General features: G+C 41.4%; 1 protein-coding gene across 7 annotated transcripts in view; it reads left to right on the top strand.

Moving 5' to 3' along the window:
- Nucleotides 1-13,657, top strand: part of LOC119495758 (inositol 1,4,5-trisphosphate receptor type 1) — an 85,311-nt gene that overhangs the window by 31,617 nt on the left and 40,037 nt on the right. For 4 of the 7 annotated variants that reach the window (XM_037782552.1, XM_037782535.1, XM_037782520.1 and 1 more), the window contains 23 exons: nucleotides 290-409; nucleotides 739-933; nucleotides 1,136-1,387; nucleotides 1,484-1,625; nucleotides 1,701-1,857; nucleotides 1,957-2,147; nucleotides 2,265-2,397; nucleotides 2,490-2,544; nucleotides 2,631-2,796; nucleotides 3,514-3,687; nucleotides 3,808-3,882; nucleotides 4,005-4,142; nucleotides 4,243-4,368; nucleotides 4,454-4,654; nucleotides 4,747-4,998; nucleotides 5,249-5,374; nucleotides 5,471-5,599; nucleotides 7,559-7,585; nucleotides 8,318-8,438; nucleotides 9,343-9,527; nucleotides 9,613-9,761; nucleotides 9,867-9,978; nucleotides 11,506-11,541. In XM_037782552.1, coding sequence (XP_037638480.1) covers nucleotides 290-409; nucleotides 739-933; nucleotides 1,136-1,387; nucleotides 1,484-1,625; nucleotides 1,701-1,857; nucleotides 1,957-2,147; nucleotides 2,265-2,397; nucleotides 2,490-2,544; nucleotides 2,631-2,796; nucleotides 3,514-3,687; nucleotides 3,808-3,882; nucleotides 4,005-4,142; nucleotides 4,243-4,368; nucleotides 4,454-4,654; nucleotides 4,747-4,998; nucleotides 5,249-5,374; nucleotides 5,471-5,599; nucleotides 7,559-7,585; nucleotides 8,318-8,438; nucleotides 9,343-9,527; nucleotides 9,613-9,761; nucleotides 9,867-9,978; nucleotides 11,506-11,541 — 3,262 coding nt within the window. The remainder of the gene's footprint in view (nucleotides 1-289; nucleotides 410-738; nucleotides 934-1,135; nucleotides 1,388-1,483; nucleotides 1,626-1,700; nucleotides 1,858-1,956; nucleotides 2,148-2,264; nucleotides 2,398-2,489; nucleotides 2,545-2,630; nucleotides 2,797-3,513; nucleotides 3,688-3,807; nucleotides 3,883-4,004; nucleotides 4,143-4,242; nucleotides 4,369-4,453; nucleotides 4,655-4,746; nucleotides 4,999-5,248; nucleotides 5,375-5,470; nucleotides 5,600-7,558; nucleotides 7,586-8,317; nucleotides 8,439-9,342; nucleotides 9,528-9,612; nucleotides 9,762-9,866; nucleotides 9,979-11,505; nucleotides 11,542-13,657) is intronic. The other 3 variants (XM_037782543.1, XM_037782557.1, XM_037782564.1) reach the window with 3 other exon arrangements.

Below are 13,657 nucleotides of genomic sequence, written 5' to 3'. Positions count from 1 at the left end.
CTATATTGTGATATATATCGTTATCGAGATATGAAGTGACCTATATTAAGATAGAAGATTTGGGCCATATCGCCCACCCCTACGATACATCAGTATAGTCACTTAAAGTGATAATATTAAAGTGGGTCATGTTACATTGGTTGGTATATTATTCACTCTGCAAGGATGTTATGTTTTTATATGTCTCTGGTGCTTGAGTTGATCTTGAGTTGATGTTGTTTTTTAAAAGCATTATGGGTGATTGAATTTTGCATATCTTGTGTGTGTGTGTGTGTGTGTGTGTGTCCAGGTTCCTGGACTACCTGTCAGACTTGTGTGTGTCAATGAATAAGTCCATCCCTGTGACACAGGAGCTCATCTGTAACGCAGTGCTGGATCCTGCTAATGCAGACATCCTCATAGAAACTAAGTGAGTAGTCCCCCCCTCTGCCTCCACCTACTTCTGTCTTATCCTCCACAGAAAAAGCCAATGTGCACTAATTTGAGCTCTAGAAGAAGATTAATCAATAATGAGAATAATTGTTAATGGCAGGAATATCAGGGTACATTAATAAGCTGATACGTCTCTACAGCAGCACAGATGTGCTTACTAGGCTTTCTACAGTTTCTTAGGGTGACAGTAATGGCATTGGCAGTCATTGTATCCTAATCCTAATGCTAAATTTGTCATAAATGCTGACTCATTTATTCCAATCAGGATTTAACAACAACAACAAAAAATATCCCCCTTTCCTGCAGACTCGTGCTGTCGAGATTTGAAATCGAGGGAGCGCCGCTCGGGGAAAACTCTGTGGAGTCAGAGGAGGATGAGGAGGAGGTCTGGTTGTTCTGGAAAGACAGCAATAAAGAGATCCGCAGTAAAAGCATCAGGGAGCTGGCCCAGGACGCCAAGGAGGGCCAGAAGGAGGACCAGGAGGTGATCAGTTATTACAGGTAGTTACTGGGCTTTATTGTTCATGTGGTTGTCTGGGAGAAAGGAGAACATGCTAGTCTCCTGTCTGACTTAACATTGAGCCGAAGCAGAGGCAGCAATGTGTTGCTGATGATTGTAATAGTTTTGTATATGCAGAATGGGTCACAAACAGCATTTTGCTGTTTCAAACGTGAGTCTGACTGTGTGTATTTACTGCTACAGGTACCAGCTGAACCTGTTTGCCAGGATGTGTTTGGACCGCCAGTACCTGGCAATCAACAAGATCTCTGGCCAGTTGGATGTGGACCTGATCTTACGGTGCATGTCGGATGAAGACCTGCCCTACGATCTGCGAGCTTCCTTCTGCCGCATGATGCTGCACATGCATGTGGATCGTGATCCTCAGGAGCAGGTCACACCTGTCAAATACGCTCGGCTGTGGTCTGAGATCCCCTCAGAGATCGCCATTGATGAGTGAGTAAATGGACAAATGTAATGGATTATTCATTGTAGAGTATTTAGTATGTCTTAGATTCATTTGTGCTTTTTTTCTTTCTTGTCTTATTGTAGCTACGATAATGATGGAACATCTAAAGATGAAATTAAGGAGCGTTTCTGTCTAACTATGGAGTTTGTTGAGAACTACCTGAGAGACGTGGTGTGTCAGAGCTTCCCTTTTGCAGATAAAGAGAAGAATAAGCTCACATTTGAGGTCAGTCTGCCACATTCTTGATATCTAATCCCACTCGTGTCACGTTTTGTTAATTCATCTATCTTCCGTGTTTAGGTGGTGAATCTGGCCAGAAACCTGATTTATTTTGGCTTCTACAACTTCAGTGACCTGCTGAGACTTACCAAGATCCTGCTGGCTATTTTAGACTGCGTCCACGTGAACACAGTTTTCCCTTTCAACAAGATGGACAAAGAAGAAGAAGAGAGTAAAGGTATGATGAATGCCGTGCTCGGTCAGCAGAGCACCAAATATCTCATGAACATAAAATTGATGTCTGTATTTGTGCATGTGTGCGTGTGCTTGTTTCCAGGCAGCAATGTGATGCGGTCCATTCATGGCGTGGGAGAACTGATGTCCCAAGTGGTCCTCAGAGGAGGGGGCTTCCTCCCCACAACTTCAAACACCAGCTCCAGTGGAGTCACAGTCAAGACCCAGACTGAACCTGAGAAGCAGGACATACTGGTGATGGACACCAAGCTCAAGATCATTGAGATCCTGCAGGTGAAAGACATGCAGTATTATACTTGAATGCATGTACACGGATACTCAGTGCCTACTCAGGCACAGTGCCTCCATCCGCCAAAATATTCTCATAAAACTTTCTGTCCTGTCCTGCAGTTCATCTTGAATGTCCGCCTGGACTACAGGATCTCCTGCCTGCTGTCTATATTTAAGAGGGAGTTTGATGAGAGTAACTCCCAAAGTGAATTATCTGTAACTGGAGCAGTGGAAGGACCGAACAACATGCCCGGTCAGGGTGACATTCATGGCTCCATTTTACACAAATACGGGGCCAATGAAATTGACTTAAGTGGTTACAAATATCTTCTTTTATTATTCTAGGGGCTTTGGATTTCGAGCACATAGAAGAGCAGGCAGAGGGGATATTTGGTGGAAGGTAATCCCAGTTTCATTAAAGGAAGAGTCACAAAATAGAAAGAGAAAGAGGATGTGTTTTTCATTTGAGTGTGTTTCTGTGTCTAGTGAAGAGAACACCCCACTGGACCTGGACGATCACGGTGGCCGTACCTTCTTGAGGGTCCTTCTCCACTTAACCATGCATGACTATCCTCCTCTGGTGTCCAGAGCCCTCCACCTGCTCTTCAGGCACTTCAGCCAAAGGCAGGAGGTTTTGCAGGCTTTTAAGCAGGTATACAGCCAACAACTGAAGCAAAAGAATGCAGCAGGAATGAGTCCTTAAACCCGGAAATGAGTTTAGCACTTGAGTTCCCTCGTCTGGAAGTCAATGGGGTTTTTTTTTAATGGGTTTTTAGTTAGATGCCTGAAATAAGGTCTGTGGTTTACACAAGCTGAAGAGATTTTAACATACTGTTCTACACAATAAAATATGTCAGTAAATATCCCACTTGTGCATTTTGAAGCCTTTGTCTCAAAAAAGTTGGTAACAAAAAGCTTAATGAGACTACTAAACGTCATCACGCCGACTCGTCCGGTTTTACAGCCTTGTTGTGTATACTCGCGCTGATGGACCGTGGTGTAGTTTGTTTTTAGTTCGATTTTTACTTCTGGGGAATGCATTCATACTTCAGAAATCATAAAAGTGGTGTGCAGTTGTGAAGATTATCTTGTGTTTGTTTGCCACAGAGCTTATTTTTCTGCAATAATCCAAAATCCCATTGGCTTTTTGTCGAGGGAACCAAGGTGATGCTAACTTCCTGGTTGGCCTACAAAAACACGTCATCCCTGGAGTACTCTATGGAAATCATACCATTTTACCTAAAATTAGCACATGCATACAAACAAACAAAAATGCATTTACTTTAACATTTGAATGTGGGATCAGCATCATCTTGCCATGTTTCTGCTCTGTACTTTATATTGTAATGTCTACTGTATGTGTTCACAGGTCCAGCTGCTGGTCACTAGTCAAGATGTGGAAAATTACAAGCAAATAAAATCCGACCTGGACCAGCTGCGCTCCATCGTAGAGAAGTCTGAGCTCTGGGTGTACAAAAGACAGGGGCCAGACGAGGGCATGGATGCAGGAGAGGGACTCTCCACTGAGCCAGAGCATAAAAAGGTGCAGTATGTTGTCCATCAAAAGAACCACACACAGATGGTGAAAAGGCTGTAGCCACTAAGCATCTTTACCAGAGTAAGGCCTTTCTCTCTGATGCATTGCCTCTGGTGTACCTTGTAGGGGGATTCAGGGGGCACAGACAAACCAAAGAAAGCAGAAAGCACCAGCAGTTACAACTACAGGGTGGTAAAGGAGGTAACTCTCTCACCTCTATGTATGGTTAACAAGCTCTTATCTGCCTATTGTTGTTGCATGACCCTAGAGACTTGTCTTTCCACATACCTCAACCCCTCACATTTTCTTTCTGTATTTATCAGATCCTGCTGCGGCTCAGCAGGCTGTGTGTCCAAGAAGGTCTGTCAGGTAGGAAGAGCAGGAAACAGCAGCAGAGGCTGCTGAGGAACATGGGGGCGCACGCTGTCGTCCTTGAACTCCTGCAGATCCCCTACGAGAAGGTATCAATCAATTTCAATTTCAGTGAAATGTTTAATGGCATGCTTTTTGTGTGCGTGTAAAAGTGGACAAACCATCACATCAGACATTTTCCACATCCAGGGAGAAGATTTGCGTATGCAGGATATCATGAAGCTAGCCCACCAGTTTCTACAGAATTTCTGTGCAGGAAACCAGCAGAACCAAGCCCTGCTGCACAAGCACATCAATCTGTTCCTCAACCCAGGGGTGAGCAGTCCTGCCAGACAACGCGCCACGCCGCCACTTGATACCCGCAGTGTCACTATTTAAATTATTTTTTTCTTTTGTTCAGATTTTAGAAGCCATCACCATGCAGCACATCTTCATGAACAACTTCCAGCTGTGCAGTGAGATCAACGAGCGTGTGGTTCAGCACTTTGTCCACTGCATCGAAACGCACGGCCGCAACGTCCAGTACCTCAAGTTCCTTCAGACTATCGTCAAAGCGGAGAATAAATTCATCAAAAAGTGTCAGGACATCGTCATGGCAGAGGTTGTGCCTTGTTTCCGCCTTTCTCATGTTTGAAAGATGCTAAAGTCTCCCGATGTCCTGATGTAATCGTGTGCATTTGTTTCTTCCTACAGCTGGTGAATGCTGGCGAAGACGTTCTGGTCTTCTATAACGACCGCGCCTCCTTCCAGACTCTGGTCCAGATGATGCGATCCGAGCGGGACCGCATGGACGAGAACAGTCCTCTGATGTACCACATACACTTGGTGGAGCTCTTGGCTGTCTGCACTGAGGGCAAGAACGTCTACACGGAGATCAAGTGTAACTCCCTGTTACCGCTAGATGACATCGTACGGGTGGTGACCCATGAGGACTGCATCCCTGAGGTGAGATAAGGATTTGACAGCAACTGTATGCATAAACAATAAGCCAGTTATGGAGCAGTCTCGGGAAGCATTATTTTAAATACAAAACAATTATCAATGCATCTAAATTCTTTGCTTTTAATTATTCTATGATCAATGAAAAAAATGTATTCAGCTGTATTGTTTCGTAAGGAGTTTTGTGCATCATTGGATTGTGTGATGATTTTTCCACCAGTATTATTATTATATAACCCTAATCCTAACCTTTCAGGTGAAGATCGCCTATATCAACTTCCTGAACCACTGCTATGTGGACACCGAGGTGGAAATGAAGGAGATCTACACCTCAAACCACATGTGGAAACTCTTTGAGAACTTCCTGGTTGACATTTGTAGAGTGAGGAACATGAAGAGGCTCTATAGCAACTTTTTACTTCACTTAGGAAATGAGGAAAGTTAAAATACAAGCAGTTGTGTTATGTTTTGCTTACAGGTGTGCAACAATACAAGCGACCGTAAGCATGCAGACATCATTCTGGAGCGCTACGTGACGGAGACGGTCATGAGCATCGTAACGACTTTCTTCAGCTCGCCCTTCTCTGACCAGACGACCAGCCTGCAGGTATGTGACCACCAACCGTCGTAAGAGTTATAAAACACTGTGCAAGGAAATAACAGTCAAGTTTAAAAGCATATACTGTAGCTTTAGAGTAGCGTTGTCAATCGATTAAAATATGTAATTGCGATTAATCACATGATTGTCCATAGTTAGTTTCTAGTTTCATAAGATGCCAGTATCTTCACTCTAGCTTTAAAACGAATTTGCGTTAATGCATTATTATCGCGTTAACTTTGACAGCCTTAATTAAAAGTGATGAGTGAATGTAAAAATTTATCCGATGTCATAAACGATTGTGTATTTTTGAACGAGACAAGGATAAATTGGTTTCATTATTTTCTGTTATTTGATTAAAGGGACTGTTTGTAACTTCTTACACGTATAAATCACCCGGGTCGGTGTCCTATGCGCGCTCGCGTGTGGCTACGCTGTTCAGACTCAGACTCCAACACAAAATACACGGAAGCACCAAAACCGCAAAGTTATATCTAGTGAAGCCCGTCTTGCAAAACAGTGTTGGCCGCGGTCGGAGGACGCGGGGGAGACCGTAGCTTTGGTCTCCAGGACCGGAGTCTCTGCTACTCTGCCTGCCTGCCTGCCTTCGCTCAGCTCAGTGAATGTACAGTGGACGTTTGTGCAGAAATAACTGCTGCAGCTCCTCCAGACCAACAGAGGTTTTCCATGTCTTGTGAAGTGAAAGGGCTCCGCTGCGAGAAACGTTATCGTCTCTGACCGGGTGCCGGTGTCTCCCCTGTTCCCTCCGTCCGCGGTCGTGAGGCTGAAGCAGGAAAAGCCAACACTAGGATCAGCATTGATTCATGGAGAGACCTCCGTCTGGTCAGCTAACATTACTGCCAAGCAGGTGAAATATAGAGTGATATTGTGGTTTTAGCTGACGTGTGTCGCCTCACTGTTTTGAGTGATGCTCGTTCATGTATATTTAGAGCGAGCAAGCGCGAGCCAGACGCTGACTTTCGTTGATTAACGGCCACAGGTGTCGCTGTTAACAAGCATTTCTCACATGTAGAGTTGCACTACATGTATGTGTGTGTGCATGTATGTTGTCAAAAACAGATGTAATGTGAACCTGTTGCTATGAGCTTTCCTTATAGACTTGTCATGATCCCTGACCCATACAGTATGTCTGAAATGTCTAGTGCACTCTCTTGTCAAAAGGTCATCTTTCTTAGAATATACTTTTAAAGGACCGTACCCCGATCATTAAGCTGTTATCTACTTGTAAATAACCTCCAGCCTATTAATGTACACTATGTGTCATACTCAAGGTGTCCATCAGAGAGAATGTAAGTGCAGATAGAGTACTTATTTGGTACCCCATGTCATTTAAACAAGTAGCTTGACTTAGATTAGAACACTGTGGTAATTTTCATATTAAGTTTTCAAATCAGTGTTTCCGTGGAGTTTCTCAGAATTTGTTTTTGTCTGACTAACATCACAGTGAGTGGTGAAGGAGAATGAATGTTCCCCCTCTCTTTCCATTCGTTTGTGTTACTCAGAGTAATGTTAGTCATGGTCCTGTAGAACTAATCGGACATTACGAAGTTAAGACCAGTTAGATGTCATTGTGGTTGTTGGCATCCTGTAGTGCTGATTAATCATTTCCCTTGTACAATAGATACGTCAATGTTAAACAAACTGTCATAGATTCATAGAAATGCTCTTTTTATTCACAAAATATGTATTATTATTATTATTATTATAAGAACTTTATGACCAGTCAAAAAATAATAATCCTTTCGATAAGCTCTGATGCAATCAGAAAATAATTTTTTTTGGACTATCACACTTTTTACAAACAAGATCCAAAATCCATGCTTTACATTATAGAGCACTTGAAATGTCTGTCCAGGAGTGACGGCTGTCTCTGAAATGTATTTGGAAATATGTTTGTGATGTATCCGGACTGTTTTATGTCTTCACTTCTTGTATCCTCTGCTGCAGGCCTCTCTGTTGGGGAAAATATTTCAGGTATTGTTCAATTCAGTGGGGAAAACACAAGAGTTGGGTGTTTCAGATTTGTGTTGGGTCTAAGAGAAAACTTGTACCTTGTCATTTATATATGTGTGAGTATTCTTAGAGGGGACTGATTTTGACTGGGCGAGGGCTGGGCAAATGTCTGCTCAGGGATTGATTGATCTCCTGTAAAAAACACCACTGGGTCAGTATGCTGTTCTGACCACAGGTGCTGTCACACCAGCTAAGCTATATCACTGTGTGGGGAGGTGTGTGAGTGCAGCCCTGTCTCTTAAAAATTACGATTTTGAATCACGATTAATGTTTTTTTTTTTACTAAAGCTAACCCAGTAGTTTTGTTTCCTGAAATTAACTAAGTAGTTCTGTTGTGTTTTCGTTTTGTTTTAATTAACAACGTTAAAAACGTGTTTAAAACTGCGACCATAATCCGGGAGAAATTACGTTTCCCTCAAAACATATTTTGGTTATGCAGTATAGTTGTATGGGAACGTAATTTTATGGGAGACAGGGTTGGTGTGTGTGTGTGTGTGTGTGTGTGTGTGTGTGTTATTAAAGGACAAAGCCTGTAGTCCAGATTGTTGGTATTGTGCTGTGGATAACAGATGGGTGTCTTTCATGTTGTCGAGGGACATCTTTTTCCTTTAAAGACTAGAGCAGTTATTCCAGTTCGTTAAATATAATAATCTACAGCCTTTTTCTGCTTTTTTTCTTGCATCTTCTTCTCAGACCAGGCAGCCGGTCTTTGTGCAGCTGTTGCAGGCAGTGTTCAGGGTCTATCATTGTAACTGGTTGGTCCCAGTGCAGAAGGGCTCTGTTGAGAGCTGTATCAAGGTGCTCTCTGATGTCGGTAAGATCAAGATCCTTCTCAACACTCCCATCAATGTCTGTCTCACAAGCACTTACTTTTAAATTCTAAATCAGTCCATCATGTACAGTTTGATTAACAGTTTCTATTTAAACTAGGGCTGTCAATCCATTAGAATATTTAATTGTGATTAATTGCATGATTGTCCATAGTTAATCGCAAATTATCACACATTTTGTATCTGTTAAAGATGTACCTTAAAGGGAGATATGTCAAGTATTTAATACTCTTATCAACATGGGAGTGGGTAAATATGCTTGCTTTATGCAAATGTATGTATATATTTATTTCTGGAAATCAATTAACAATGAAAAACAATGACAAATATTGTCCAGAAACCCTCACAGGTACTGCATTTAGCATAAAGAATATGGTCAAATCATAACATGGCAAACTGCAGCCCAACAGGCAGCAACAGTTGTCAGTGTGTCAGTGTGCTGACTTGACTGACTTGCCCAAAACTGCATGTGATTATCATAAAGTGGACATGTCTGTAAAGGGGAGATTCATGGGTACCCATAGAACCCATTTACATTCACATATCTTGAGGTCAGAGGTCAAGGGACCCTTTTGAAAATGACCATGCCAGTTTTTCCTTTTCCAAAATTTAGCATAAGTTTGGAGCGTTATTTAACCTCATTCTCGACAAGCTAGTACGACATAGTTGGTACCAATGGGTTCCTTAGGTTTTCATAGTTTCATTTGATGCAAGTATCCTCTGAAATCAGTGACGTTAAAATGAATTTTGTGTTAACGTGTTATTATCGCGTTAACTTTGACAGCCCTAATTTTAAGTTATGCTTCTTTATCACATTTACTATTAAGCAGAGAGTCTTGAGCAAAAGTTGCTTTGCTGATTTATCACGTCTGTATGTTTACCTGCCAGCCAAAGGCAGAGCAATAGCCATCCCTGTGGACCTGGACAACCAGGTGAGCAACCTGTTTGTGAAATCCAACAACATTGTCCAGAAGACAGCTATGAGCTGGAGACTCTCTGCTCGCAATGCTGCCCGCAGAGACTCTGTGGTGACCGCCTCACGGGACTACAGGAACATCATCGAGAGGCTGCAGGTACAATATTCGTGAGCTTTTGTGCTTTCTTGTGTATGTGTTAAATCAGTCAAGCAGTAAAGACGTTTCTTTGTCTGGCCTGTAGGACATTGTGTCAGCTCTTGAGGACCGCCTGCGCCCGTTGGTCCAGGCCGAGTTGTCAGTACTGGTGGACGTGCTGCATCGGCCCGAGCTGCTCTTCCCCGAAAACACAGACTCACGCAAGAAGTGTGAGAGCGGAGGTTTTATATGCAAGTAAGCACTGAAAATATCGTCTTCAGCTAAATCTGTCTATTATTGACATATGTGAGTAAGTGTATTCATTATAAATGAGACTTATGAGCTAATGTTCTCGTACAGGCTGATCAAACATACCAAGCAGCTGCTGGAGGAAAATGAGGAGAGACTGTGCATCAAAGTTCTGCAAACGCTGCGAGAGATGATGACAAAAGACCGTGGTTATGGAGAGAAGGTAGGAGAATCTGCCAAGCACAGACGTGGTGGGGTGATGTACTTCATGTGCACGGTATGACTGTGCATATACTGTATATTGTGCTGTATATAATGCATAAATACAGTCGTAGAAAAAAAGTTTTTTTTCCAAATGGATTTTGACGTGGTGCATACATATGTAGGATTTCTATTCAAAGAAAGACCATTAACTTTGCAGGAACTATAAATAAAAGCAACACAATAGATCAAAGATTGAGTTGCAAAGTCTTCACAGAGAAATAGCAATATGACATATATATGTTATGGGATTAAATTATGTATCCATGTAGGTGTAGTTGTATATAGTTCGATAGATAGATTTGGTTTGTTCCTCCTGTTACAGTCACGTCTGCAGTCAGTAAGGCAGGACTGGTCACTTACTCAGCGATGCTTTCAGCCACATTCACCACTGTGTGACACTGCACTAATTCTGCTCACCGTGGCTAATGTCCATTCATAGGGCTGGGCGATATGGCCAAAAGCTTCCATCTCAATAGAGTGCTGCAGGGATGACATATTTTTGTAGGCCAACAAGGAAGTTAGCGTCACCCTAGTTCCCTTGACAAAAAGCCAATGGGATTTTCCACTGGGTTTTGGATTATTGCAGAAAATAAGCACTGTGGCAAACAAACGTTTATGATACTTACACGTTTTGTTCAGCGAGATAATCTCCACAAATGAACAACACTTTTAGGGTTTTTGAAGAGTAAATGCAATCACCAGAAGTAAAAAGCTAACGTTAGGCTGTAAACGAACTACACCACGGTCGCATGGACGCAAGTATACACAACGAGTCTGTAAAGGCGGACGAGTCGGCGTAATGACGATTAGTAGTCTCATTTAGCCACTTGTTAGCAACCGCCTTTTTAAAGACACATAAAGGCTTCAGAATTCCCGAGTGGGATATTTACTGACGTATTTTATATCGTAGAACAAAATGCTAAAAAAACTCGTTGACTTCCAGACGAGGGAACAAGAAGTGTAAAAATGCTAACTCATTTCTGGGTTTTAGGACTCATTCCTGTAGCATTCATTTCATATCTCGATAACGATATATATCACAATATGCATGTATAATATCAAGTAAAAAAGTTTCGGTTTGCATGCGTGCAAACAAATATATAGTAATCACATTAAGACAGTAGTTTGATTTAACTACACTGGGTTATTCCCATGGTCAGAATTCTTATCAATTCAGATTTTCTGAGAAATTTGAGTTATTACGTGCTTGTTATTATCAATGGAGGTGATGTAATCGTGTATCATGATATCTCGTTATATGATTTCCTCATGATACGATTCCATTGAAAGACGATAAATTATCATATTGAATTATCGCCCGGCCCTATCCATTCATAAATGTCCTCTGTGCTGCTGAAGATGATAAGTATCTCCACAGTCTTAATTCGCGTAACTTACATGTCAGGCTGTATCATTGACCTCTGCTTTAGCTTCTTCCTTCCTGTGTGTTGTTATCTAACCCCTTACACCCTCTGTTCTCTTTCAGCTCAGGGCCTTTGATGATGAGATGGATATGCCTAAGGTTGTCTCTCTTTTTCTTTTACTCGTGCTCTTGTTTCCTTGAGCTGCTGTCTGTTATATCTGTGTAACACTAGCAGTTGTTTTGTAACGGCGTTGTAGCAGCTGCTGTGGCTGTGTGCTGTAGGTAGCGGAGGCTCTAGGCACAGCTGGTAACAGATAGTGGTCAACTGATTCCTGCCATAAACCGGTGTATAGATCAACTGAAAACGGTGAGGAAGAGGTGGAGAGAGAGAGAGAGAGGGAGATGAGTGCTGTGGCTCAACAGAGTTGTGTTATTCCAAGTTCCAAGGTGAGTCACTTGCTGTCCGGGCAAACTGCCAGTGCTGCATTTACATGCCCCACTTTCTGCCAATGTAAGCACCACATCAAGTAAAAGTCATATCGGGACGTAATACTGTATATTTGAAAATTAATTCCAGTTTGATACTGATGTCACATTTTATTTTATACTTGTACACACAAAGCATGAAAACAGATAACAGATGTAAAAAGACAGCTATAGGCATATAGTAATTAGAAATGAAAAAAAATACACAAATAAAGAAAAATAAGTGACATAAAATGAACTAAAATAAACTTTAAAATGATAGCGAGCTCTCAATAATATATAGGTGGGACATTCCATATACTGTATGTTTTCCCAATATTTCAGGGTAGGGATGGGATGGTAGAGGATTTCGTCGCGGATCGTGATAAAAAACACTCAATAAGTTGATCAGGGTGAACTTCCATTATTCTGATCATTTTGAATATCATCACATTAGTGACTCGCAAAAGCTGTCTAGCTCGCTATCATGGTAAAGAGGTGAAATATGTAGCTTGTTTTGAATTTTTTTTAAATTATTGCTTTTTTTTGCCATTTTTTATCTGTTCAAAATGTACCTTAAAGAGAGATTTGTCAAATATTTAATACTCTTATCAACATGGGAGTGGGCAAATATGCTTGCTTTATGCAAATGTATGTATATATTTATTACTGGAAATCAATTACCAACACAAAATAATGACAAATATAGTCCAGAAACCCTCACAGGTACTGCATTTAGCATAAAACATATGGTCAAATCATAACATGGCAAACTGCAGCCCAACAGGCAACAACAGCTGTCAGTGTGTCAGTGTGCTGACTTGACTATGACTTGCCCCAAACTGCATGTGATTATCATAAAGTGGGCATGTCTCTAAAGGGTAGCACGTGGGTACCCATAGAACCCATTTTCATTCACATATCTTGAGGTCAGAGGTCAAGGCACTCTTTTGAAAATGGCCATGTCAGTTTTTCTTTGCCAAAATTTAGCGTAAGTTTGGAACGCTATATAGCCGCCTTTGCAACAAGCTAAAGTGACATGATTGGTACCAATGGATTCTTTAGGTTTTTAGTTTCATATAATGCCAGTATCTTCACTCTAGCTTTAAATCTGAGCTGCTATAACCTAACAATCGCAAGTTGCATTAATGCATTAAAGAAATTAGTGGCGTTAAAACAAATTGACAGCCCTAATTAAAATACAAAAATTAAATATAGACTCGCACAATGTTGCTGTTTTTTAAAATGTATTTATCCTTTATTTATGCAGGAGGACCTTATGATTTATGATTACCTTATTTAGGATTTTGTTTTTCCCCTAAAAAAAGATGTGTCCTATCTGTGATGCAATAAAAACATTTGTTTTTTTAACAAAATGTAAGGTAAAGTGATTCCAGTACGTTTTTAAGCATATTTTGACAATTATCGGGATAATATCGTGAATCGCAATTATTTTGGCAGGATAATCGTAGCATAACATTTTCTAATCGCCCCATGCCTATTTAAGGGAAAACTGTCTGTGTCTGGCTTTACGAAAAGGAAGGTGAAGATATTAAAGCCATAAAAGCCTTATCACTTCCTTCACTCTCTTTTTTCTTTTTATCACCGTGTTTTATTGTCTCTTGACAATGTTTAGCTTTGTGAAGGGTGTTTCCCCTGCATCTCCTTCAGGCGCCAATAGGGGGCACTGTGACTGTGTGTGTGTCCTGTAAGTGTGTGTGTGTGTGTATTAATGAATGTGAGGGGCTGTGGCAGTCATTGAGGCTGTGTCCTAGTTTTCCTTGCCTGAGAGCTGCACGATTCCTGGGCT

The sequence above is a fragment of the Sebastes umbrosus genome, chromosome 1, assembly GCF_015220745.1.
Source record: "Sebastes umbrosus isolate fSebUmb1 chromosome 1, fSebUmb1.pri, whole genome shotgun sequence".
Lineage (NCBI taxonomy): Eukaryota > Metazoa > Chordata > Actinopteri > Perciformes > Sebastidae > Sebastes > Sebastes umbrosus.
The sequence above is the reverse complement of the archived record's forward strand: the minus strand, read 5'-3'. Positions and strand labels throughout refer to the sequence as shown.